Consider the following 25,814-nt stretch of genomic DNA (forward strand, 5'->3'; position numbering starts at 1 on the left):
TAAGAAAGTAAACAATAAAAGCAGGAAAGAAACAGCCTGTGGGAGAAGTAGACAGGAGCACAGCAGAAAGAAGGAAAGAGGGAGGAAGGTGACATTTTTGGTAAATCCTCAAATTTCAAACTATTTTTCATTTGACTTTGGAAGATACTATGTAACTTTCATTTCAATCTATTTACCTTTCAAGCAGTGTTTTCTAAAATTACCATTGACATCCCCTGCACATATACTAGCTTTGGGGAACATGCTTGACGTTCTTTTTAGCTAACTGAGCAAAATCAAGTTCAGGTTATTATTAGTTTTCTTTTCTGGCGGCGAGAGGGGGCCAGACCTACCTTAGATGATCTCTCCTTGTATCTTGTCCTGAAGAGCCCTGGATTTACACATCCATCTAAAGTGTTTACGCCACTTCAGACTCAAAAATCTGCCCCAAATGGCATTGTGCCACAAGTGGATGCCTATTGCTTCAGAAGGAGGGGGCTTATTCCTGTGTGTGGTTGCAATGCTGTGGCACTGGGCAAGAGGGGACATTCCTTTCTAGGGCCTCAATGAGGTCAAATGAAATTTTGCCCAGTTCTTTACCCATGTGGAAAATGAGTGTGTCTAATCCAAGTAGGGGAAATGGGAGAGGAGAGGAGAAAGGTAGATTACCCTGAATGGTTTGAAAAGACTCTGTGTGCCAGACAGAGTGACATTCTCCAGTCCCACGTGGTTTTAGATCCCTGAACACTTTACCATCTCCAGTCTCAAAACTGTCGGGCTCACGGCCAGGAAAAGAATCAAGCTTAATATTTTAATCACATCCAGAGGCAGAGTAAGCTGGAGCTTCAGCTAGAACAGATCCAATTTCCTGCCCAGACCTGATAACTTTATAAAGAGAGCTCAGTGGCATTTCAAGGGTTAATTGCGAGCCTTTAGAAATCCTGGACTGGCATTTATCTTTTAAAAATACAGTAGGTCCTCTGTATCCAAAGGCTCTGCATCCATGGAGTTGACCAACCGCAGACTGAAAATATTCAGAAAAATTAAAAATTCCAGAAAGTTCCAAAAAGCAAAACTTGAATTTGCTGTGCACTGGCATCTATCTATGTAGCACTTACTTGTATTTACAGTTGTTGACTTAGCATTTACGTTGCAGTAGGTATTACACGTAATCTAAAGATGATTTGAAGTATATGAAAAGATGTGCATATACATGCAAATACTATGCCATTTTATATAAGGGACTTGGGCATCCTTGGATTTGGGTATCCTTGGTGTCCTGGAACCACTCCCCCAAGTGGATACCAAGGGACGACTGTATTTACACAACTGCTGTGTGTGTGTGTGTGTGTGTGTGTGTGTGTGTGTGTGAAGAGATCAAAGCATTTAACATTTTCTCTCCAAACCCTAAACATCTCCAGAAGTTTAAAGGAATGTGAGATTCACTAGGCCCACCTGGAAGGCTATGACATGGACTCACTTTAAGTTTGAACTGCAGGAGGGCAGATTACTCACTGGCCCCCTTGCCAGCTGGTGGGAGAGGAAAAGTAGAACCGTTCTCTGAGTTCTGTCTTCAGAACCCCTTTCTCAATCCACTGCCTCTCCCTTTCAGACCCAGTGTGGGAATCCAAGAATCCAGGAGGACCAAATGACTCCTCTGCTCAAGTACCATAAGGGAAGTTTCTGCTTTTTCCCTCTGTTCATCTTGAGAGGGAAGCAGCAGAAAGATTGCGTCCCCTCAGGTTTCTCTTTAAAAAAATGCAACCAGACCACATACTCTTCAGCATCCCTGGACTCTGGCCCTGGACCCAGCCCCCCTGCACATGCTGCTGGGGGAAGGGAGAGTTTGAAACTTGCAGAAGGCCTTGGAAGCGAAAGGCAAGCCAACAAAGGATGGGGGAAGGCCTGGGGGCGGGATGGGCTGGCAGACTGCATGCAGGTCAGGTAGGCTGTGCCTTCCTTCTGCCGTTACAGCCGTGAGGGTTCCCAGGTCTCTCCACCAGACACCCTGACTCTCGAGACTTAGGCTGCTCAGAGATCACGGGACTCTTAACCCACTGCTGGGAGGGGCTTTTCTCAAACAGACATTTTTATTATCAAATGAGTGATGGAGTATGCGTGCGTGCGTGTGTGTGTGTGTGTGTGTGTGTGTGTGTGTGTGTGTGTGCTGTTTTCCCATTATTCATTTCAGATAATATTCCCTCCTATCCATTAAAAAATGTTTTTCCCTAAAAATCAAAGTAATGTAGGTTCATGGCAGAAGATTTGGAAAATATAGAAATGTGACCCAGAAGAAAAAATTCACCTGTAATTTTACCACCTAGTTTTATAAACATTTTGTTGAATAGTCATCCGTCCCTTCTCTATTCTTTTTTTTTTTTTTTTTGCAGTACGTGGGCCTTTCACTGTTGTGGCCTCTCCCATTGCGGAGCACAGGCTCCGGACGCGCAGGCTCAGCAGCCATGGCTCACGGGCCCAGCCGCTCCGCAGCATGTGGGATCTTCCCGGACCGGGGCACGAACCCGTGTCCCCTGCATCGGCAGGTGGACTCTCAACCACTGCGCCACCAGGGAAGCCCTCTAGTCTTTTATGGAATATAAATTCCAGGAGGACAGGGATCTTGCTCACATCCGTGACCCCATGCTCTGAACAGCACCTAGTGCACGACTACGTGCAAATGCATTGGTTGGATGGATCAATAAATAACTCTAAGAGAATAATATGACTTGAAATAAGTTGTCATGATACAGCAGCAAACAGCAGAAATAGAGTTGCTTGGATGTGGCCGACTTGGAACGCAGCTGCTCCTGCTAATTTGCTGTTCTCCTTGGGTCAGTTACTTCACCTCTCTGGGCCTGGGTTCCTTCTTCGGTAAAACATTCATTCTAGTTAATATTTATCAAGTGCTTACTCTGCACCAAGTGTTGTTATACGCTCCCTACGTGTATTTCTCACCATAATGTACTGTCTACCCCACTTGTGCCCGAGCGAATGGAGGCACGCAGTCACATAGCTAAGTGGCGAGCAGCTGGGCTCTGGACTCCAGCGGACGCCTGGCCTTGGGATGACATGACTTCTAGGGCCACTCCCGACTCCACTGCTGAGTGAGAGAGGAGTGAGGCAGAGAGGTGGCTGGGATGATCATGCCGCAGGAGCTCAACTGTGGAGCAAGGTCCAGGGGGTTATCACCTGCAGGTCAGAGAGCAAAGTTCTTAACGAGATGACTTCCTCCAAGCTGTGAACCTGAGGAGTCTGGCTGGGCGTTCACGGAGCATAATTAAAGGGCCATCCAGCCAGCTCTCCACCACTGAGAGGTCGGGTTCCGAGGGCTCCTGGTGTGTTCCCTTCTTCATCCCCAGCCACCCCCAGGATGGTGCCCAGGGCCAGGCAGGGAAGTAAATCAGAAGTAAATCTGATCATTCCCGACCGTGAGCAGCCTGGGAGGCATTTGGTGGGGGAGGAAGAATGGGAGTCTCGTGGGATGATTAGCTAGGATGTCAGTGGGCAGGGCACTGTCCCCCTCCCTGCCCCCCCCATGAAAGTGTGGGCAGATAACCTGTGTTTTGCTTGTATCTATGGTAACCAAGTCTCCTTTTTGAAGAGGAGGAATGGGCTTCGGTAAACAGATCTATTTGTGTGACTCCTGTTACTCATTTGAAGCAATGTCACTCCTTTTTCCACTGTGGTCTGTGTGTCTGAGTCACAGGGAGCCTAAACTGGCTCCTCTGAATTGACGGCTCCCTCCCAGCCTCTCTTGACGGACTGCCAGCTTAGCAGGGCGTAGCTTACCAACACATTTTTTTTTTTTTTTTAAGCCAGACTGATTCATAGAAACTCCTTTAAAGCACAGTAAAAAGAAACCGCCCATCACACACCCCAGCACACCAGCGCAGGCAACTTATAACCTCGGGAGGCCAGCCCTCCCCTCACTGTGGTCACAAACCTCGAGAAGAGCGGACGCCTGCCACCAGTTCCTGTCACTCTGGGCACCTCGGTCGCTGGACCCTCAGGTAGGACAGCTCCCGACACTGTGGGGAAGCCCTGCGAACTTTCCTTCCTTCCCACTGCTCTCCTCCTTCTGACCTCACCGGAGCTCTGCTTTTTCTTTTTTCCTTTGCTATTTTTCCATGACCCTTTGAAATGAACCCTACGAACTTTTGGCTAAAAGTGGGCCACCGAGACAACTTTTTCCTTAAGGTTCAGTACAATCTAGTTTGATGGGGGCCCCGGGGGGTCGGGGCCATCGGTGGGGGGTGCTGGGCTGTAATTAGGTCTTGCAAGAACTGGGTTCTTGTTCTGAAAGCGTGATGGGAGCAGGGACTTTGGAACAGGGTATCCCAAAGATTGGTACTAGCTTCCTGGGATACCACTAGCGTATCCTTTGTGGGTTTTCTTTATGGAGGAACCACGACGTACCTTTGAAATGACAGGGTGTGCTTGCCCGACGTTGTCAATTCCTGTTTTGATGCGAAGCGCTTCAGGACTTGAACTGTTTCTCTGCGTGCTGGTCTTTTGGGGTGATGGTGGATAGAGATCTGCAGTTCAGTTTATTTTTGTGGCTACTTTTCCTGCTGTCCTTCGGTATGTTCATTCACTTTTATTTAAGTGTAAATAGTTTTTCTTTCCATGGGATAGGAGGAGGGGGTTGGTTTGTTTAAAGAAAACCGTTAAAGGGAGAGAGAGCGAGAGAGAGGAAACGCTTTCTTTCAAGTGGAGTTTGAAACACAACGCAGGACGGGTGCCTTTGGTGAAGTTGGGAGTCTAATGTGGATTCCAGAGCTCTCCCTCTGGCCAGACATGGAGGATGGGGAGAAGCAGGAGGGAAACTGGGTTTGGAGGGGAGGGGAGGGCAGGGCAGGGGAACTTCATCTGTCCCTGTAAAAAAATCGCTTTGTGCTTTCACTTCAGAAACCACCAAATTTTCGTGCTGAGTTGAAAATATGGCATATCAGAAATGTTAAAATCATTTTTTATTTTAGGTGGATGTGGGATTTTTTTTCTGCGGGGAAGGCAGCGATTGTTTTGGAACATTTATCTTCTCACTGTTTCCAAAACACGGCTGTACAAATGCAAACACTCGTGCTAATCATGAAAGGGATCTGGAAAAGGAAGACGAGTGATTTCTATTTGCTTTTTTTTTTTTTTTTTTTAAGGTTAGCATTTTGGTGGAGGTGTGGCCCATTTCAATATAGATACTGGTGTATTTTTTCCCCCAGGTAAACAAGGTGAGGAGAATGACAGGATTCAGCTTGTCTGAGGAAATTAGGCTTTTTCTTTGGAAATGTAGTTCATACGAAGAGAAGATTCAAAAGTAATCAGCCTACGTACCTGGTACAGGCAAGGCGCTTGGTAAGATTGCCCTCAAGGGGATGATTAAGTTAGTGCAAGGGCAACTTTTCAAGATGCAGGGAGCTCCCGCCTTTGCTTGAAATGTTGATTATTTCCCAGTTTATATGGACGTGGCTTAGGGAAGCCATTATTAAGTTGACGGTAGTGGTATCCTAGGAAGCTAGTTCAAATCTTTTAGTCTGTGCAGGTTAAAACTAATAAGCTAGATTTAACTGGTCAGCAAATAGACAACACTGACAATTCTGGGGGCGTAAACCGTCATCGTGAAATTCATTATTTGTGCGGCATCTCACTTTACGCTGGAGTTTTATAAATGAGCAAGTGCGCTGCGCGTTATTGCCTGGGGTTTGACGTCAATTTAAAGAATGCGGTTCCGATTCCCACCTTCCCCTCTTCCTCCAAGAAGTAGTGAGAGAGTTCCGTGGCTGAGGGAATTTTTGTGGAGTTCAGCTGTGAACCTTTGACAAGACTGAACCGGGAGGGTTGTTTTTCCTCCTGCCCTCAGAGGTGGATCAAATTCCACCCCAGACTCTGAGGACTGGGGCGGGCGTGGAGCGCTGTCTGGAGGGCCGCAGGATGTCCGGTCTGGCGTCCTGGTCCAAGGACCCTCTGGAGTTTACATTGTTTGAGGGTAGGACACTGTCCTGGGAGTTGGCAGAAGGCCATCGAGGACCAACCCAGGGCAGATCACATCCCAGAGCAGATGCTGGCCCCCTCCCAGGAGTACAGGACAGCCTCTAGGAGAGGAAAGACGTCCCCTCCACAGACCGCAGAAAAGACTGTGGCCTTCTCTACTCTTCCTGCTTCTCTCCTCGGCCAGACTTGGCCCATCCAGTTCCCAGGGACATCCAGACTCTGGGGGACCTAGAGAAGGAGTTCCACAGAGGCCACCTGGGGCATGCAGACCCTCTTGGCTTGGGCTCGGTGGCTCTGGGGGTTTCAGCTGGTACCAGAACCCCTGGAACCAGCGGAGAGAAAGCAGTCAGAGACCTAGAAGGCTTAGAGGTGAAGCAAAATGGCTTTTCTGTAGACTTCTCAGAGCCTGACAGGGAATAGACCCGAAAAATGGCCTCAGAAAAGGTCACAAGGCAAATATAGTTACATTTCATCCTTGATTTTGTGCCCTGAGTTTGGAAGGGATCTTGGAGGTCAACCCATTCATTCTCTACCATATGCAGAAATCTTATTTTCACACCACCTTGGATGGATGGGAATCTTACATTTCCCTAAAATTGCCAGAGAAGAGACTTGGTAGCTCAGAAGATACTGCCGTGCTCTCCCACCTTTGCTGGATAGCTCTAATTACTAGAGTTTCTTAGATCCAGCAAAACTGGCTTCTCTATAACTCCTATACTTTGTTCCTAGCTCTCCAGTGCTGAAAATACCCATTCTATTTTCATTGTTGTTGATCCATCCAATGTTCTTTATCCTCTAAACACTTGACCCTTATTCAATATTTAATGGATAAAACCTGATGCATCTGTATTATTATTATTACGACCTAAGATTCAGAAAGAGCAGGGAGCGTTTTCGAAGCTTTGAAACCGTGAGCGTAGTCGTCCATGCGCAAGTGATCTGATTCTGAGGTCCTTTATTTTCTAAACACATGCATATGGTTCCTTCTTGAACCGACCACATGTATACACACAGCTGCCTAGCACAAAAGCTCAGAGCCATTTGGGACTCTCAGATATACGTACTCAGAGGGACACACCCAGTTACTACCACCAGGTCATGGTTAAATCAATCCAGTGCCAGAAACACGGGCTTCTGACTTGGCCTTCTGGGGCTGGTCCCTTAACTTGGTCCATAGTTCACGCAGCCCACGCCTTTCCACTGTGAACCTCCTGTCCTAGTAAGTACAGGAACAGGCTGCCAATCAACATCACCTCGATCTAATTGCTGGTGGGCAGTCTGGACGTCAGTGCCTTGAAAAGAGCTCCTAATCCTTAACTAACGTAGAACTGGAGTTTTCTGACCGTAAATGTCCCTTTTCCAATACTTTTTCCAGTTCTGCCCAGATGACCCTGGATTTCTATTCAGTAATCAAGGGAGCCCAAATACGCTTCCCGTTAGGAGTTTGCTTGAATTCCCAAAACCCCACTCCCCAAACATGCATGTCTCCAGACCACTCTTTGTAACACTTCAGTTACAAGTCATTTCTCTCAATTTAATTGGGATCCGCTGATACTGAAGCACAAGGATAAAAGTAGAAGCCCTTGGGACTGCTGTGTCTCTCTCCCTTTTTAACAAAACATTTGGGTCAACCTTTCCTTCCCTGCTGTGGAAATGGCATTTCTCCGGAGCTAAAATGGACTCCTCTATTCTCGGGGCCGTTGGCCTTACGCAGATCTGGCAGCTTTCACATTTCCCGAGCCTGGTTCATGAATTCTCTTTTCCAGTGGGGTAATTAAAAGTGAGAACCCGCTGGGCTTGGGTTGAAATCGGTGGCATGAATCCTGAGGTAGGTGCAGGATGGCTGAATAGGAGGTCCGAGGGGCCGTCGTCTTGTCCCGACTCTGCTGTGTGACGTGGGCAGGACACTTGTCTTCTCGATGGAGGGAACTGAGCTTGGTGGTCTCCATGGCCCCTTGTGGCTCTGAGACCCTGTTGTTCTAAGATCCTACCATTCTTGTCGTGAGGAGTCCCTCGGCTCACGCTAACAGCAAGCTTAATCCGTAAACGCTGGTAGGAAAGTGAAATGAAGCCACGTGTTGCATGGGAACAGGCATCTCACGGAGGTCGGAGGACCCAGGTGGTCTCCCTCGCTTCATACGCTCAGAGATCCCTTAGGGACCGGGTCCGCGGGCTTCACCGTCGGGTAGCAGTGAGCATTCAGCCAGGTCTGGGAAGAAAGGTAAGAGGTTTGATTTGTGAAACCCGAGGAGCACCCGCTCAGATAAGCAGGGCCAGGCTAGCCAAGCCTTGTGGGGATATTGACAACAGCAAGGGATCTGCCAGGAGCCAGACCAGGCTCGGGGAAATGTGACGAGCTGGTCTTGTTGGGAAAGGAGCCCCACCTTCTTGTCAGGGAGGGTGCGGCCGCAAAGGTGTGCATGAGAGCTGATGGAGAGCGGACGTTGACGAGGAAAGGGGCGGTGCCAGGAGGAAGGGGGCGGGGAGCAAGGGGACCGAGCGGGTTTCCTTAGGCCTGTGTGTCCGGGGAGGAAGGGGGCAGATGGAAAGGCCTAGAAGAGGGAGAAAGTGGAAAGAGGAAGCCAGGGAGAAGGAACAAGGCAGAAGTGTGAAGATGCTGCACTCTTGACTCCCTCCCTCAATGCCTCGAGACAGTCCTTAGGGCCAAGTATTCCTTCTTTGTCTCCCCCGCCGTGAATAATCTTCTGTTGCTCATGGACGCAACATTTGAGTTTCCATCGAATATCTGTGCCAACAGGGCGGGGATCTTCCCCGGGGACGTTTCTTCCCTTTTCAGAAGGGTCATATCAGGGCTGACAGCAGATCGAAGTCCTGGGTACTTTGATGTCTTCTTTGAAATAATTAAAGACCCTGCCTAGGAGGCTAGGTGCGGGGAGCTGGGGAGAGGTTTCCGCTCCTGAAACCAGGGGTCGGACCAGCCAGGTGGGTCCACACTTGTTTCAGAGAAAGGGTTGTGAAGCGGAGACCTCGTGCTTCCCTTTGCCTGCCATGCTTCGCTGGGGAGGGGGGCTTGTGCTGTAGGTGGGAGCCAGGATGGAAGGTTTGAAGCTCGTCTGAGGTAAGGCAGTGGCAGAGGGGCAAGGAGGGGCGGAGTCGGGTTTGGCCGGGGCAGGCTCAGCTGGTGGCCCCTCTCAGCAACCTAATGGGAAGCAGCAGCGTCCTTCCAAAGGCCCTTCGTTTCTTCCAGTGGCGCTCTCTCGAGGGGCTTTGCTGACCCTCTGATTAACTAGGAGGCGGTGGGAGGAACAGAGCGAAGGGGAGATCCGGTAGAAGTTCTAGAACTTCTGCCCCGACGTAGGAGAGAAAAGCTCGTGCTGCAGTGGAGAAGGCCTGACCTGGAAGATGCCAGGGGGTGGGCTTCATCCTGACGCTGCCTTCACTCTGGAGACCAGCTTTTCCTCGTCTGTCGAGGAACTGGACTGAAAACCTCAGCCCTGCTAAGCCACTAAACAGCCAGTTGCCCTTAGAAAGAGCAACAAGCCCGCAGCCCACCCCAGGCACTGCGGCGGCCCTGGCTGCACCTGCATCCGTCCGGCCCTGCCACCTCCCAGGCTGTGGCCCCGCTGGTGCAAGCCTGTTACTGCCACCTACTGTCGGACCGCCCCCCTGCCAAGGGCCCCTGGGGCCGGGCCACACCTTGATTTTCTTCCCAAACCCTAGTTATTATCTTGGCAACCTCTCCCTCCCTCGGAGACATTCTGGCCACCAGAACACTCCTCTTTTGTTAGGAGCAGAAGACAGAAGCTTCCTTCCTCGCCCAGGGGACGTTGCCCAATGGCCTGACCAGCTGCGGGCCGGGGCCGGGGACACGGGCTGGGCCCGGCCTCGCTGCCCAGGTCTGGCCTGAGCCTTGGCAGATGTCCCCCAGATCTAGCCACTCCCCGACACAAAAGAGGACCAGGGGAAACCAGAGAGAGAGGTTATTCTCTTTGGGGACGTTTGGAAAGACAAGCTTCATGTTGCTTGTTTGCTTCTAGCAGAGTCGCTGGCCCTCAATTTCTGCCCGAGAAGCTTCAAGCCCGTTTCGCTGGGCCGAGCTTCTCATTTTCCATAAAGGAACGCAAAGAATAACCAACAACTGTACAGCCTTTGCTCTGTGTCAGGCAGGAGCCCTTCAGTCCTCACACTAAGGCTACGAGGTCTGCAGATCACAGTTAAAACGGGCTGGAGTTTCAACGTGCTTGAAATAGCTTCCAATTTTATATGTCAACTATACCTCATTAACACTGAATTTTTTTTTTTTTTAAAGTGGTGCATCAGGAGTTGAACCTGGAATCTGTGCTCTTTTTGCTGCGCAATACTGTGTCTCTCTAGGAGCTACTGTCCAGAGAGGGTATGTTATTTTCCCAAAGTTAGCAGTTAGTCGGAGGCAGAATTTTCAGGAGAATCTGGTTTTCAAATAGGTGCTCTTTTTTCTTTCTTTCTCTTTTTGTTCCCCTTCAATAGCATCCTCCTACCCCCACCCCCAGTTCCTCATCCCTAACTACGGGAGAATCACGCTAGTCGACAGCAGCGCCGGAAAAACATCACCTTTTCTATAATAACCCCCGTCGTGAGAGCCCACATTTGGGAGGTGCAGTCCCCTTACCCGCAGGACCATGAAAAAATAGTTGTTTTCTTTGGCGCACGTAGATTCCTGCTACTTGATCGCTCATGCTTCTCCTGGTCATAAAAACTGCCCCGTGCACTTGAAAACATCAGACCCTGGAATGATGTGTATGTAGTGAGGTACAGCTTGAAATTCTTTCCTTCCACACCAAACATCAGATACGCAGAAGCAGGAGGAAATAGCCCTTCAGGATTCTTCTTCTCCACATGTTTCCCACGGAGAAATGAATGCCCCCTCTCCCACCCCTACATAAAAACAATATTTAGAATGGAAAAGTACACTTGACATAAAACAACAAGAACAATGGTCAGAAAAGCTCATCCAAGGTCTCATCCACTCAGCCCTGCCTTTAATCCCAGCCTTTTCCTCCTCCGGATACATCCTCTACGGCTGCTCCCCAAAGAGAGTATTTCCTTTTCTGCTGGACATTCATTTTGCCAACCCAAATGATCCTCAGTGGGAAAGAAACATATCAAAATAAACCAACAAAAGCAAAATGATCCTGATGTGTAGAGGACAGAAAGGCATTCGTGCCACCGCCCTGTACAGTGTCCCCAGGAGAAGCACAGACACAGTTTGGGGTATGCCACGAAGGAAGATGGGCAGATGTGGGCTGACTCATGGAGATCGTACGACCAGGAGTGGCTTTGCCTTTCATCTGGAGAAAGCACGGTGTCTTGGTCTGAGAAAGCGTTCTTCAAAGTCTGCAGGTACCCAGAAAGAGATGGGGATTTCACTGACAGCATCAATCAATGAAAAGACGGAGTGTGTCCAGCAGTTGGGTCATCTCAGGACAGTGTTATGACTTAGTGAGATTTGGGGATCTCAGGTGACGTCCTCTGGCTAATTCTCTGATAACCTGGCAGTTCTGCTGGAAAAGTGACCACTTTAGAAAAATGCTAACAAGGAAGCCTTAGACAAAGGGCAGAAGTAAGATCAAGGTAGTCATTGTCAAGAGCAGCCTCTGATGTGTTGTCAGGACCTTTCTAATGGAAGGGGGTCTTGGTAAGTAGTGAGCTCCCCGTGACTGGAGGAGTTTAAGCATGATTTAGGTAGTTCCTTGGTGTAGATTTATAGATGAGTTTCATGCATTTGGGAGGAATTTTAAAGCCCTCCTTTCAGTCAGAGATTCTGTAATTTAAAGAGGTAGATAAGGAAGTTAAATACACAAAATAGTATTTAGAAGTTTAAGATATTTTCTTTGCATTTACTTGTTTCTTCTTGAATAAAAGGGAACAAACACACATATAACCTTGAATATTCAAATGTCAAAGCTACTCGGAGGACTTCCCTGGGGGCGCAGTGGTTAATAATCCACCTGCCAATGCAGGGGACACAGGTTTGAGCCCTGGTCCGGGAAGATCCCACATGCCGTGGAGCAACTAAAGCCGTGTGCCACAACTACTGAGCCTGCGCTCTAGAGCCCGCGAGCTACAACTACTGAGTCCGCATGCCACAACTACTGAAGCCCGAGCGCCTAGAGCCTGTGCTCCGCAACAAGAGAAGCCACTGTAATGAGAAGCCCGCGCACCACAACGAAGAGTAGCCCCTGCTCGCCACAACTAGAGAAAGCCTGCACACAGCAACAAAGACCCAATGCAGCCAAAAAATAAATAAGAATTTTAAAAAAAAATACTCAGGAAATATTCACAGAGTTTGCCTGTAGTAAGATGTTCAATACATAGTTACAGTAATATATAAATAATTTCTAAAACTAATACAGGACTAAAGTTCACCTATATAAAAAAGGGGGAAACATTTTCTCTGGAGAATTCTGTTGTTTTTTTATGAAGACTTCAGTTACTTTGACATTTATTTTTTTTCCACAGAAAAGAAAATATTGCCTTCCTTGATTCATTTATTTTCTCGCTGAACAGATACTTTGTACCTGTCATAGGACAAGCTTCTCCTTTCAGGAACTTAGAATCTTAGGGGTGGGGGAGTGAAACATTTCCACAAATAATTCTGTTACTAGGCGGGTTGCCACCAGTGATTTTAATAACAGGAGGAAAATGACTACTTCTGTTTGGGTTTAAAATTCCTCGGGTTCCCAGGGCCAGCGTGAGGTGTGTGGATCCTCTTTTCTGATTGGTGGTGGGGTGGTGGTGTGTTTGGAAGATTTGAGAAGATGAGTGACTTGGTCGGATAACCCAGTGACACAGAGCATATACTTAAGAGGGAGGAGTTCAGAGAGAGGATCGTGGGAGAGGCTGATGGTCCTGAGCTAGACAATGACAGTGGGAGTGGAAAGTACGGATGCACGGGAGATAAATACTGGAGGAAAAATGCATGACCTGACTCTGTTATTTTCAGCAATGAAACTGGGATGATGAGGACACGGGAGGGGAAGGGGAAGCTGGGACAAAGTGAGAGAGTGGCATGGACATGTATACAGTACCAAATGTAAAATAGATAGCTAGTGGGAAGCAGCCGCATAGCACAGGGAGACCAGCTCGGTGCTTTGTGACCACCTAGAGGGGTGGGATAGGGAGGGTGGGAGGGAGGGAGATGCAAGAGGGAAGAGATACAGGGATATATGTATATGTATAACTGATTCATTTTGTTATAAAGCAGAAACTAACACACCATTGTAAGGCAATTATACTCCAATAAAGATGTTAAAAAACAAACAAACTGGGATGAGAGGAAGGAGTGATGGGGAGGGACTTTGGCATCTGGTCATTATTGCTCCTGTCTCCCCGGAAAAGCCTGGGCTGTCTTCAGCTGCCAGGGAAATGACTAAACTGTCTTTGGCTGGCCAGCCCGATCCACAGGCTTCTCAGAAAGCTGTCCTGTGCCATCTGGGAGAGGATACCTCCACTTGGCCTTTGTCTGTGAGACTCTCACACACTCCAAGTGAATCACAGACATTTGAGCTCTGTGGGACACCCCCCCCCCCATTGCTCACACAACCCCCAGATCCCTGTTTCTGATTATGTGACACCTCCAGTCTCTGGCGAGTTCTTCAGTGACTCAAGCCGAGGATTTCCATCACTTCCTTTGCTGGAGAAGTGGGTTTGGGGGGCTCTATTCTGTTGTATTGATCCCAATTATTGTTCCTTAGACCACCCTCAAGCGTTGCTTCCCCTAGACTCTGGTCGCTGCTCAATAAACTCACAGACTCCGGGGCAGAAAGAAAGTGATCTGCCCCCTAGCTTAGCAATCACGGGGCCAAATTACTAACATCTCAATTGTCTGTTTAGAAGTCAATGATTCTCAAAGTCTCTACAGTATGAGTTACCCATCAGAAAAGGAAAGGTGTCCACAGAGGCCTGATTCATTTTTCCTGGTCAGAACGCCCTAAAAGTGTCAGGCTACCTGAAAAAGACAAAGAGAAAGGCAGTCTCAGGGATATGTTCCTTTGATTCTTTCTTTTTTTGGGGGGGGGGGGTTGGGTATGAGAGGGAGGCAAGACACCAATAAAGATTTAAGTGGACGGAGCCAACTAGAGAGGGCGGTTATCTTTCTCCCTAACGTGAGTTAGTGGTTTACAGCTCCAATCACCAGCAACCGTAATCTTCAGGCTTATTTTCACTAACTGTAATAAATGTCCTATTAGCAAAGAACTTCATCCAGATCTAGAATGGTCAGTGGTTGTGAGGCTTGTATCGGGGACAGGAGTGTAAAGAGACCACCGCCCTAGTGTGGTCTGGGCGATGCGGGGAGAACAGGGGAAGCATGGTCAGAAAAAAGATGGCGGTGGTGGAAAAGGAACCGGCGGGCCTGTCCGTTAGGGCAGAAAGAACAGGAAAGGAATAAAGAGAGCCTGTGTGTGGCTCTAAGTCACTAACCTCCATTTCTCTTAATGATCACTTCTCTCTAGAGTCAGCATTCATGCCTCCCCTACTTTTCTCAGTTTCCCACCCAGCCCCACGGAGCCCTGACCACCCCCGTCCCCAAGCTTGATGGGTAAATGAGGGTAAAGGGGGCGATCCTACTCTGCTTCCAGTGGTGGGAAGAGAAATGTGTTCCTGGCACCCCACATAGAACAGTCAGTGGACATCCTATCCCTTGAGAATGCAGTGGCTTCACTAGCTCTGGTGGCCTGGGTCCAACTCCAAGAACCACAGATCACGTTGTTAGGGAAGTCCCAGCCACCACGGGACAAACTTTGGGCCGTTCCCGAGCACCGATGCTCCGTTGGGAGGAAGGTGTGGCGCCCAGCTCTTTAGAACCGCCATGCCGTTATCCTCTACTGCCTGGTTTGAGCTGCCCGGCTATGACTAGGGGTCTGCTTTCCGTTGGTGCGTGCCATCCGTAGCATTTTGGAGAGGTGGGAGAGAGAACTCAGTTATTGTTTTAGTGAAACATACTGCCACAAAAGAAAGTTGTAGCAGCCAATACTTCCAAAGATATAAATGCTCAGAAATGGTCTCTTTTCAGCGCTTTTATCTGAAGCAAGATATACACGAGGCCAGGGAATGAGGCTCTCAGAAATCTTCCCTGCCTGTGAAGGGTGGGTGGACCCCGTGGGAGCATGGGGTCTTCTTTGATTTCTACCCAAACTGCTCTAAAACTTGATAGGTCCCCACTCATCTGCTGGGGGGCCTCTAGTATAGGGACTGAGTACCTAGGGATGATGCAGGCCAGGCATTTAAGAAGACAGTTCATTCTGTTTCCAAATGTGTTGGGGAGAGCCATTGAAATGAAAGGAGGCCCCTCTAAGCTGACAATGGATGATACTAATAAAAACCTGACAAATTCGGGGCAATGAAAAACGGAGAGGTTACCATATGTGTTATGCAGCAGCTCCTACTTCCGGCTGGACACAGCAGCCAACAGTGGAGAGAATTGTGTGTTCCGCGCACTACAAACACTTGCTAATCCAAGACAGTTTGCTCTTTTCTTTGGTGAAAAGATGTGGCATGATTACAGAAATCTAAATACCCTGAAAGAGAGTCGCTTCCTTGCTCGATTCCGCCACTCACTCCTGCCTGCACCCTGCAGGGGAATAATGGTCAGGGGGGACTGTGGGTTAGATCAGAAGTGAGAGCCATTGGCCAGGAACTCGCGTGCCCAGGGGGTGCAGTGGACCAGCCACGGTGAAGGTGCAGGGTAATTGGAAGGCAATTATGTTCAAGTCATTAAAATGGACAGTGTGAGCCGGGGAGAAAGGAATCAGACTCAACTTTGGGGGGTTACAGACCAATCCAAGGAGACGGAAAACACTGCTGGATCCCCAACAGCATGTAAGGGAGGACACTCAGAACATTTTCCTCGACCTCATTTAAGAGGCATCACCTGGTGTGTTATATTCTGTCTTTGGTCCCTCAACCCCTATTAGGAGGAAGGTGTTTGTAAATTAGAAGCAAAGGAATAAAAAAGTCATTTGTAGAGCCCAAGGAGGATTAAACATGACTTGTTATATAATATTTTTTAAAATAAATTTATTTATTTTAATTTTTGGCTGCATTGGGTCTTCGTTGCTGCGCGCGGGCTTCCTCTAGTTGCGGCGAGCTGGGGCTACTCTTTGTTGCGGTGTGTGGGCTTCTCATTGAGGTGGCTTCTCTTGTTGCGGAGCATGGGCTCTGGGTGCATGGGCTTCAGTATTCGTGGCACAAGGGCTCAGTAGTTGTGGCTCACGGACTCAGTAGTTGTGGCCCACGGCCTCTAGAGCGCAGGCTCAGTAGTTGTGGCGCACGGGCTTAGTTGCTCCGCGGCGTGTGGGATCTTCCCGGACCAGGGATCGAACATGCACCCCCTGCACTGGCGGGTGGATTCTTAACCACTGTGCCAGCAGGGAAGCCCATGTTATATAATATTTTAATTCCCTGCATTCAGAGAATTAATTCATGCCTGTTCCTTTCTCCATGAGGGGTGAGCTCAGGATCTAGTGATGGTGTGAATCTTGGGGGTGCCGGGAGGATGGGTAGCACAGGGCGGAGAAGAGTGAGGATTCTCCTCCTCATCTCTAAGGGGGTGTTCCTAGTGGTCCTCCCACGCAAGGGGCAAGGATTAGGCATAAGGACAATTTCTAAGAGGACCTAAATGATTTTATACACACTGCCTTGTGAACTGGAGAGCAGATATCCTATTACTGGCACTTAACATGGGGCAGCCTGGTGACGGATGGACTGGGCTGGTTTGGTGTCAGCTACTCAGTTTCATATAATAATAATAATAGTAATACTAATAATCACAACGAAAGCGACCCCATTAGTATCTGCCACGTGCCAGGTGCTGTGCTGGAAGTTCTCCATATATGATCCAATGTACCCCTCACATTTCCCTGTATGAGTAGCATTGCAACCCTCACTTTACATAGGAGGAAACTGAGACTGGAAGGTCAAACAACTTTATACGATTCTAACTCAACTTCGGTCTAATTCAAAAACCTCTTTTCACTGTGCATTAAAGTCAAGCAGAGAGTTGAGGAAGTGTGCAAGGACCTGAGAAAAGCAAAAATGCATTTGAACGTGTGGGGAGGTTATTAATAGCAGGCACGAAAGCTCCAAGCTCTCCCCTGAAGCCGCAGGAGAAACGTCATCATTTTGGTCGTTCACAGTTCCACTGGACACGTTTCTACAAAAAGAATCTAGGTGGCAGGAGGTGCTCGGATGGGGAAGGAGGGCGCGGGGTGGGGGTTGGAATGGGTCGGGTGGGCAGTGGGGGCCAGTGTCTGCCTCTCATTCCTAGCCTGTCAAGAGCAAGGCCCCCGGGGTTCCGTAGGTCATTCTAGACTTTGAGTGCCTGACGAGGAAAGGGAGAGGAGATCAAAAACATCAGAAGTGTGGGAATGATTGTATCCGTGCTTTCCAGTAAATACCCGGTCCGATGTGAAAAGGGCTCGAGCACACTCAACGCTTCAATTAAATGAGGTAGAGGGAGAGAGCGAGAAGCGGGGCACGGTTACTGGATGTGCACCGCCAGCTCCTCCCTGAGGGGGGACAGCCACACATCCACCTGCCTAGGGTGTGAATAACCCGAGCCCTTTCCTTCTGAAGTCCCCAGCCGAGCGCCGCCGCCTCTGAACTGTCTCGGGCGTGAGTGACGGAGCACTCCTGTAGCTGACATTAATCAGAATAGCTGCCCTCTCAGCCATCCTTCACACTTCCTTTATTTTCTAGGTTTGATGACCCATGGGCTCCTGTCTTCTATTCTGCTGAGATTACGGCTGAACGCTTTTGTTTACCCATGCACTTTCTTAATCTCTATGAGTTCCCCATCCCCCCACCCACCGTGTGATGGATGCCTTTGCCCATCTGCTCTACTGAGTCCTGAAGGATTGGCCTGTGGGTAAATGTCAAGCACAAGTCAAAGGCACATTTGGTCTCTCAAGCTGCGTCCAGCCCCCAGAACCGTCATATTGAATCATAGGAAATAGAACCCTATGCCCCCAGGTCAACAACAGAGTCCCTACCATGACACAGCCCAAACGCCCCGGTGTGGTAATACCAGTCTAAAATGTTCCATTGGTAGATGATCAGACCATTAAACTGTAATTAGGTAGTTATAATTATTGAATATTGAACAGCATTATTATAATAGAAGGTATGGCTCTCACGTTTTATATCTCATCTGGGATCAAGTTAGTAGCCCATTCAGTCTCTGGGCATTGAGTAATAGCTGCTGGTCTGAGGAAAATTCGATTAAAATTGCTGGGTGAGCAGTTTGATAGACGCGTGGACACTTCCCTAGTGGAAAATAGAAATTTATATGACATTGTTGCACAGAGACCTGGAAATTACAGCTGTGAAAGCCCTTTTAAAAACCAAAGTCCTACTTTTGGCCTCTAAAACACAAACAAAATAAAATGATAACAGTTACCATAAAATTTTCTTGTTTTGAAACAGGCTGTATCAGAAGGATGAGTGTATAAATACCTGAGAGGCAGAATTCTGTTTCTGTTTAGGTCTATTTAAATAGACGAATAGGCACTTGTGGGAACTGGGCTAACTAGTTGTTTGCAGGAATTTATGACGAAATCTTGATGGTTTTTACTGCAGCTCTTCCTCATTTTAGCAGCTAGCCCACCCAGGTGGGAAAGCTGAATTACTGTGTTGAATCTGACAGTAACCTGCCCTTTCCCTTTCTTGTTCTCCTTTCTTTTCAGAACTCTCTTCACTCCCAAGCCATCAAAAAGCCAAGATGTTGGTGTTACTGGCCAGTATCTTTGTGGTCCACATCGCCACCGTCATCATGTTATTTGTTTCCACCATTGCCAATGTGAGTTGTGTTCTTCTGTTCATTCATTCATTTGGAAGTTATTTGCATATTTACATAAAGTGCTACAAAGGACGTTTAAGCCATAATTCCTGCCCTTTGTGAATTTACAGTTTAGTCATGGAAAAAAATAAACACATACTTGCACTTCAGACAGCTAAGTAACAAGTGTCTACATGAGTGATCCCGCCAGTCTGGAGAACACAGCGAGGCTTCTCAGTGTAGGTGGAGCTTGGAGGACGGGTAAATGGGTGGGGTTTCTCTCTGCTAAAGATGCAGAGAGAAAGGAGCATGGGACGCCTTCTAGGTGTGCGGGTCAAGGAGCCCAGCAGGGAGGGACAGGCTTTGTTCAGGGCATGATGAGGACACCTGCGTGGCAGGGCAGAACTTCCCTTCCTTCTGGGGACCTTGATTAGAAGGAGAAATGGGAGTGAGATCATAAGACACTTTGGTGGCCCGACCACCAGATTCAAGATCTGGACAGAGAGTAGCATGTGAGAGTGGAATTTTGCAAGATTAACCCGATTCCCCTGAATTAACTCAAACAAAACAACCTAAAAATATGGAGGTAGCAACAGGCTCTTCTCTCTGAACCTTGGGCTACTCTGACCTCTAGTGGTAGTTTGCAGGGTCCATCGTGCTTTTCTCAGAAATAAACAAAGACAGCTCCTCGGACCCCAAAACCAAGGCCATCCATCACTAGACAGACAAAAAGGGTTCCAGAACCTGTTCAGGTCCCTGCTACAGTTGAAGGATAAATGGGTTTTCAAGTTCAGAGTTTTGCCAACATCGGTGGGTATAATTAGAGGCAAGGCTAATTGAAGCACCACTGTGATAAGCTAGAACGCTCACCCACGTGGCCTCCCCCAGACTCTAATTTAGCCGTTCTGTATGCTGCCCTTCAAGTCTCTCAGGATAACAGGTCCGATAAACAAATTCAAACTGTATTAGTGGATGCTGAGTGCTGACTATCTGAATTATCAGCTTCTGATACGGGGCTGGACACAGAGTTGTTTATTAAGTCAAGAGCAGGCAGGCGATTTGGCATCCTGGCCCTGCTTTTCCAATAACTCGCATTTGAACAGACGCTGTGTGGAGACAGGGCTGGGTGTTTGTTTTCCAGCCCAGAAGGATAAGTGTCTTGCTGGCACCGTGGTGAGCCTCGGGGAACACATTTTGGTCATTCTTCTACTTTCAGCTGCCGCCACAGGAAGGCTGTGGCTAGACTGTGTTATCATGGCGTTACTTTGCATGTTGTGACGATCAAGGTTTATCTTTCTGTTTAGATGAACGTGGCTTATTGATCACTCAGCTATTTTCTCCGTTGCCCTTTATGTTTCTTACTTTTTTCCAGTTGAACATTTTTCCTGAACTTTTTTCCCCTCTAGCCAGGCCCTTCCATGAAACGATCTTGGTGGGGTGTAGGAAGTGTGCCTCCTTAAAACCAATTTCCTCACGCAGGGTTTCCATTTCTTAGAGCCTTAGAATTTTAAATCGCGATGGTTGAATTACTTCTTTTCTTTTCTTTTTTTAAGTGATGAGGGATGTGAGGCCCAGAGAATGAGGTGACTTTTCCTTGGTCACACGTTCTTCTCTCTCTTTTTTCTTGGGACCTTTGTGACTTCAGTTTTAGTGAGACCTTATTTCCACCAAGAGATGGAAATAAACCATGTTTTTGGCTAAATATGGAGTCTTGGTTAAGATTTGGTCCTGACACAAGGTGATCTGTTGTTTCCTTTTCTTTCAAAGCAGGGGGTTAGTTTTTAAACAACTTTTTATTTCTTTTTAAAATTTATTTCAAAAAAATTTTACTGGAGTATAGTTGATTTACAATGTTGTGTTAGTTTCAGGTGTACAGCAAAGTGAATCAGTTATACATATACACATATCCACTCTTTTTTAGATTCTTTTTCTGTATAGGTCATTACAGAGTACTGAGAAGAGTTCCTTTATTTCTTTTTGATTTCAGGCCTGGATGGTTTCAGATGTTGGAAAAATATCAGTAGGTCTTTGGAAAAACTGTACTTCCGCTGACTGCAGCCACAACCTGTCATACGGCAGTGAAGGTGCGTACAAAGATATTGTACTCAGTGCTGACAGTTGGTGCGCTCAGGGAAATGGCCAGTCCCTCGGGGACTGGGTAGCCTAACACCCTCACTCCCCCCACCCTGTGTCCACAGATGCCCTCAAGGCAGTGCAGGCCTTCATGATTCTGTCCATCATCTTCTCCGTCATCTCCCTCGTGGTCTTCGTGTTCCAGCTGTTCACCATGGAGAAAGGCAACCGCTTCTTCCTCTCAGGGGCCACCATGCTGGTGTGCTGTGAGTATCAGCTTACCCAGAAAAAGCTTTTCCCGTAGATCTTACCATGGGTGCTCCCGGCAGCTTGAACAGCTGGGCACGTGGGGCAGTGAAACCGCCTTGTACGATTTGTGCTTTCTGGGAGAACCCCTGATAGCTGCTTGGAATAAGAACCCTCGTAGGCTTCACTGTTTAAACCTGGGCTCCCGGGCAGCTACTAAGTGGCTGGAGTCCGTCCATCAGTAGCACTTGTATACAGGACCCTTGAAGGGGGCAGGGATGTGGGATTCCTTAGAGAGATGAAGCCGCTGCCAGAATGCCTGCAATGATCGCCATTCCCACTCTCCTGTCGTTCTTCCCCCACACACGCAGTTTGGTGGAAGGCGTGTTCTTCTGCATGCCTCAGGCAGCCTGCCCTTGTGTGCTGGGGTCCAGATGGGAAGGCTGAGGGGTGGACCCGAGACGCTGTGTTTCATCCACACAAACCAGTGCGGATGTGAGAACCTGAGCATCTCTGATTTGCCAACACAGCCATCAAGCTTGGTTTGGGGCAAATTGACAGAACTACCTTTGGGGGTCCAATTTCAGATTTCATTTTCCCATCGCCCATGAGGGAAATAGGCTCTTCCTAAAATTATAATATCTTTTTCTTGGTTTTCATGTTAAGAAATCAAACCAACAGCTAATCGTTGTTTTTCGCCTGCAGGGCTGTGCATCTTGGTGGGGGCCTCCATCTACACGCATCACTATGCCAATAACTCTAAAGACTGGTACCCGGAGAGTCACCACGGCTACTCCTTCATCCTGACCTGGATCTGCTTCTGCTTCAGCTTCATCATCGGCATTCTCTATCTGGTCCTGAGAAAGAAATAAGGCTGAACACGTTATTGGGGATCTGGGGGGTGGGGGTGGGGAAGAGGGAGTCCTTGAATCTGGGAGAGGAGTGGACGTTGCTAAGCAGGAAAAACCAAGAGAGGGAATTGGGGGGAGGGGAAGGCAGGGGGGAGGGGCTGAAACCCAAACATGACTGAGAGGGTCCCGTACTGTCCAGCCCCTGCCCTGGGAGAAAGCCGTGGGCTGGGATGCATGCTCCCTGGATGAAGGCCAGAGGGCCTCCCTCCAGCCTCCAGCTGTTATCAGTTACATACACTGCCTGGGGCCCCAGCAGCTGCCACATTGCTGACTCTACTTCCGAGGGTGAATTCAGTCTTCAGACCTACTGCACCTAGTTAATATAGCGGTACAAGTTCCGGCAAGGGCAGATACTGTTCTTGTGCAGAATACGCCAGGCTTGGAAGCCATCCTGCCCTTCTGACCCAAAGCAAAACAGTACCATCTGAAGGGCCCTGCGGGAGGACTTTGGCCAGTGAGCCATTATCCCTCGTTGGAACAGAGATTTAGCTCTGTGGTATTTGTGACAAAATGGGAGGAAGAGAGATAGTGATTAAGGCTAAGTTGGTGTGTTAGCTAAACTGAGAAAGAGAACTTTTCACAATGGAAGGCCTGGGGCGTGGTCAGAACCCAGACTAGACCTCACACAGCTGTCCCTCGTGGAGACCTCTTGCTACAGACTTTGCTTGGCCTCTCCTTTAAAGCCAAGGCAGCTCTCTGGAGTTTCTGCAAAGCCACTAACGACCAATTCAGTGGTGGAAGCACCACTCAAATTATGGGAAAAAGGGACAATCTTATAGCAGGGTTATGTTAGAGTTATGTTATTAGGAACCTCTCTCCATGCAATCAATGTCTGTTTTAAGTACGTAACGTGAGAGAGAAGGACAAAGACCCGTGCAACACAATCTGTTACTCTCCCTCTAAATTATACACTTTTGAGGAAGTTTTATCTAATTAGCCACATTGGGGATCAGGGCTCCTGGGCTCAGAGACAGCTCTAGCTTTGACATGAGCTGGTGGGGTTGCCTTTCAGAGGTCCTGCCTATCCCACAACACAGGTGAGGCAAGGCAATTCTGGAAGCTTCTTAAAATACACACAAACCAAAACCAAACAACAAATCCTTGGATGAAAGGTGCTATATTATTGTCAAGTATTAAGCATACTAGATTTCAGTCACAATAAGAACAGAGTGTCTGTGCTTCCAGGAAAATAAGAAAATTTCCGTGAGAGAAATAAAAATATAGGTGATGGGCAGATATTTTCTTTAAGGAAAAAAAAAAACCCTAAAAACTCTTGTGGTACCCAGTCCGGTGGTAATTGAGCTTGTCTGCTGCCACAAGAGTGTTTCTATATAGGACTTAGAAGTATGGTATTAGTGTGGTGTTCCTGGTTAAGCAGGCATTGCTCTGGCCTGGCGCAGCTATTTTAAGCCATCTCAGATTCTGGCTAAAGGGTATTTTTTTGGTGGAAGACATTTCCTTTACCAATCTGAGAATATCTACCCTAGGGAGAATCTGAGACATCTTGCCTACTTTTCATCTTCTAGCTCCCTCTTCATCCCGTTTCTTATATGCGTTTCCTTTTGGGGAGCTATTATGCCACAGTTGCTGGTATTTATGTAAAAGGACTATTACTAAGCATATTTCTCTGTGTTCATTCTGGTTAGGGGAATGTTGAGAGCTGGCCACCAAATTATCTGGGCTGTTGGGTAAATTGGTTGTCAGGCAAAAACTGTGGGATAGTGAACTTTTAAATTATGATTTAATGATCACATGACTTTAGAAGGCTGTCTTGAGTGCAGAAGCAGATTTACATATCAGATACAGCCAAAAGAGATACTAGCATTGTGTTAAAAAGTCAAACTGTGACTGGAGTGAACCATGTATTCCCTTGTCTTTTACTTTGTTTCTGTGCCATTTATGTCTCATGTAATTTGCATTACGTTGGTGGGTTGTTCTAGTACTGTATTTGGCTTCTTCTTTAATAGATTGGTATTTCATATACTATAATTGTAAATATTTTGATACAAATGTTTATAACTCTAGGCATATAAAAACAGATTCTGATTCCCTTTACCGTGTGAATGTTTTCTTTCAAAAAATGTAGGAAAAATATGGATGATAATGACATTTATTCCTAATTAAGTTGTCAATCAGTTCGATTTGGACAAGTTGGCATTTATCAGAGACATTAAGCTACTTTCAGGAACTGAAAGTATAGTTTTATCTTGCTTTAATTAAACCTCTTAAGCAAAAAATGGAACCTTATAAGCTAATACATTAGAGAGAGGTTATTATCTTGAATCAGAATGGGTTATGACGTTAACAAATGAGATGCTTGTACATTTTCTTTGAAGTAGCGAACTCCTGTAACGTGTCTTCAACATATAAACAATTCACGATGGTATGCGTCACCTACATGTGCAGGAACCCATTCATTGCATTACCTGGGGCGTAATCTGTATGGACTCTATGAGAGAAGGAAAGATTTGCGGCTTTCTGGGTGCAGTAAGGACCAGAACGAAGCGTGGAAAGCAGGGTTGGTGCTGTGGACCCCAGCATCATGTCAACACCAATACGATAAGAGTGGTTTTAATGTGGAGTAGGCCATCTTTCACTCCCCTGTGGTCTTGGATGAAATAACTGCACACAGAGTAATGTACAAAAAAAAGACACAATGGAACCCGAAAATAAGACTTCAACATATTTTAAATTAAATGAATCTCAAATGGCATCGGTTATTGATAGCCTCTTAGAGACCTATATGAGTCACTTCCAAAAGTTATCTTCTTAAGCTGATTGTTTGGGACTCAGAGCATATTTTCCATAGAGACAATTTACAACAATCTTACTTATCATATGGGCTAAAAAGACTTTTGTAAGTCTAGCCTGGAAAAGAAGTTTCATAATGATTTGACTATTATTGTTGTTTTCAATGGGAAATGAGTTAGTTAAATTCTGGAGCCTGGAACCTTCTGTTGCCCCTCCAGACCCTTCATGGTAAGAGGAGTATATCTGATGCAGGGGGAGATAGACATGTGGCTGCCTGGGAATCACTCTTCCCCGGTCATGTCAGAGTTTGCCATTGAATATAGGAGAACATGGCCTTTAGCATGACTCTGGCTATAAATATACATATATAATTTTGTAAACTGGGTGTTCTTAAGCTAGGACTGCTTGTTCCATTCTCTGATCTCATGGTTTAGAATCAATCTTAATTTTCCCACTTTTATTAGCATATCAATAGCTTAAACCCAGTTTACCTAGGAACTTTAGAATGATTCTAACTCCTTAGTATAATAATTGACAAGCTTTTGAAAATGATGAAACCTTACTATTTTGGTTTGATTTCACATCTTTTCCTCCCTCTTGTAAAATAATGACAAAGGGCACATATATCTATAATTTTTAAGGTGAATCAAGTGGTCAACAGCGGTGGGGCTGGGGGCTGGGAGAAATGAGTGAACTCTTTGGGTTTTTTTTTTTTAGCTTAAATAAATTGCATTTTTAAAAAATGGTATTAAAAAGGTATACTTTTCAATTGGTGATTCTGATCCCTGACATGATACAAGTTGATTGAAATAGAAAAAAAAGTAAAGCTGTTTTGAGTATTTGGGTACAATTTTGCCATAGCTCTTGAGGTAACTAGGCATTGCAAAATCAGGTTTTGAGAATTATAGTACTGGATTTATGAGTGACATAGATTACACTCATGAATCTGACACTTGGTCACCTTATTTTAAAGAAGTTAAAATCATCCTGGCCGTAATATTTAAACCCAGATTTGTTTCCATAAACCAAGTTACCACACTCACTCAACATGGCATAATTGAACTGACTCTACTAATTTCTTGCTCCAGAATAAT

At 47.0% G+C, this 25,814-nt stretch overlaps 1 protein-coding gene across 2 annotated transcripts; it reads left to right on the top strand.

Moving 5' to 3' along the window:
* Positions 1–3,861: 3,861 nt before the first annotated feature.
* EMP1 (epithelial membrane protein 1) lies at positions 3,862–24,025 on the top strand. 2 transcript variants are annotated; one of them, XM_082666756.1, is made up of 5 exons: positions 3,862–3,989; positions 18,648–18,760; positions 20,727–20,823; positions 20,938–21,078; positions 21,764–24,025. In XM_082666756.1, the coding sequence occupies exons 2-5, from the start codon at positions 18,683–18,685 to the stop codon at positions 21,928–21,930; spliced, it is 483 nt and encodes a 160-aa protein (XP_082522882.1). In that variant the 5' UTR covers positions 3,862–3,989; positions 18,648–18,682; the 3' UTR covers positions 21,931–24,025. The 2 variants fall into 2 exon arrangements, with proteins under 2 accessions (XP_082522882.1, XP_082522881.1); XM_082666755.1 differs by lacking the exon at positions 3,862–3,989 and adding an exon at positions 4,462–4,560.
* Positions 24,026–25,814: the final 1,789 nt, after the last annotated feature.

This window comes from Grampus griseus (genome assembly GCF_964374135.1).
Source record: "Grampus griseus genome assembly, chromosome: 11".
Taxonomy (NCBI): Eukaryota; Metazoa; Chordata; class Mammalia; order Artiodactyla; family Delphinidae; genus Grampus; species Grampus griseus.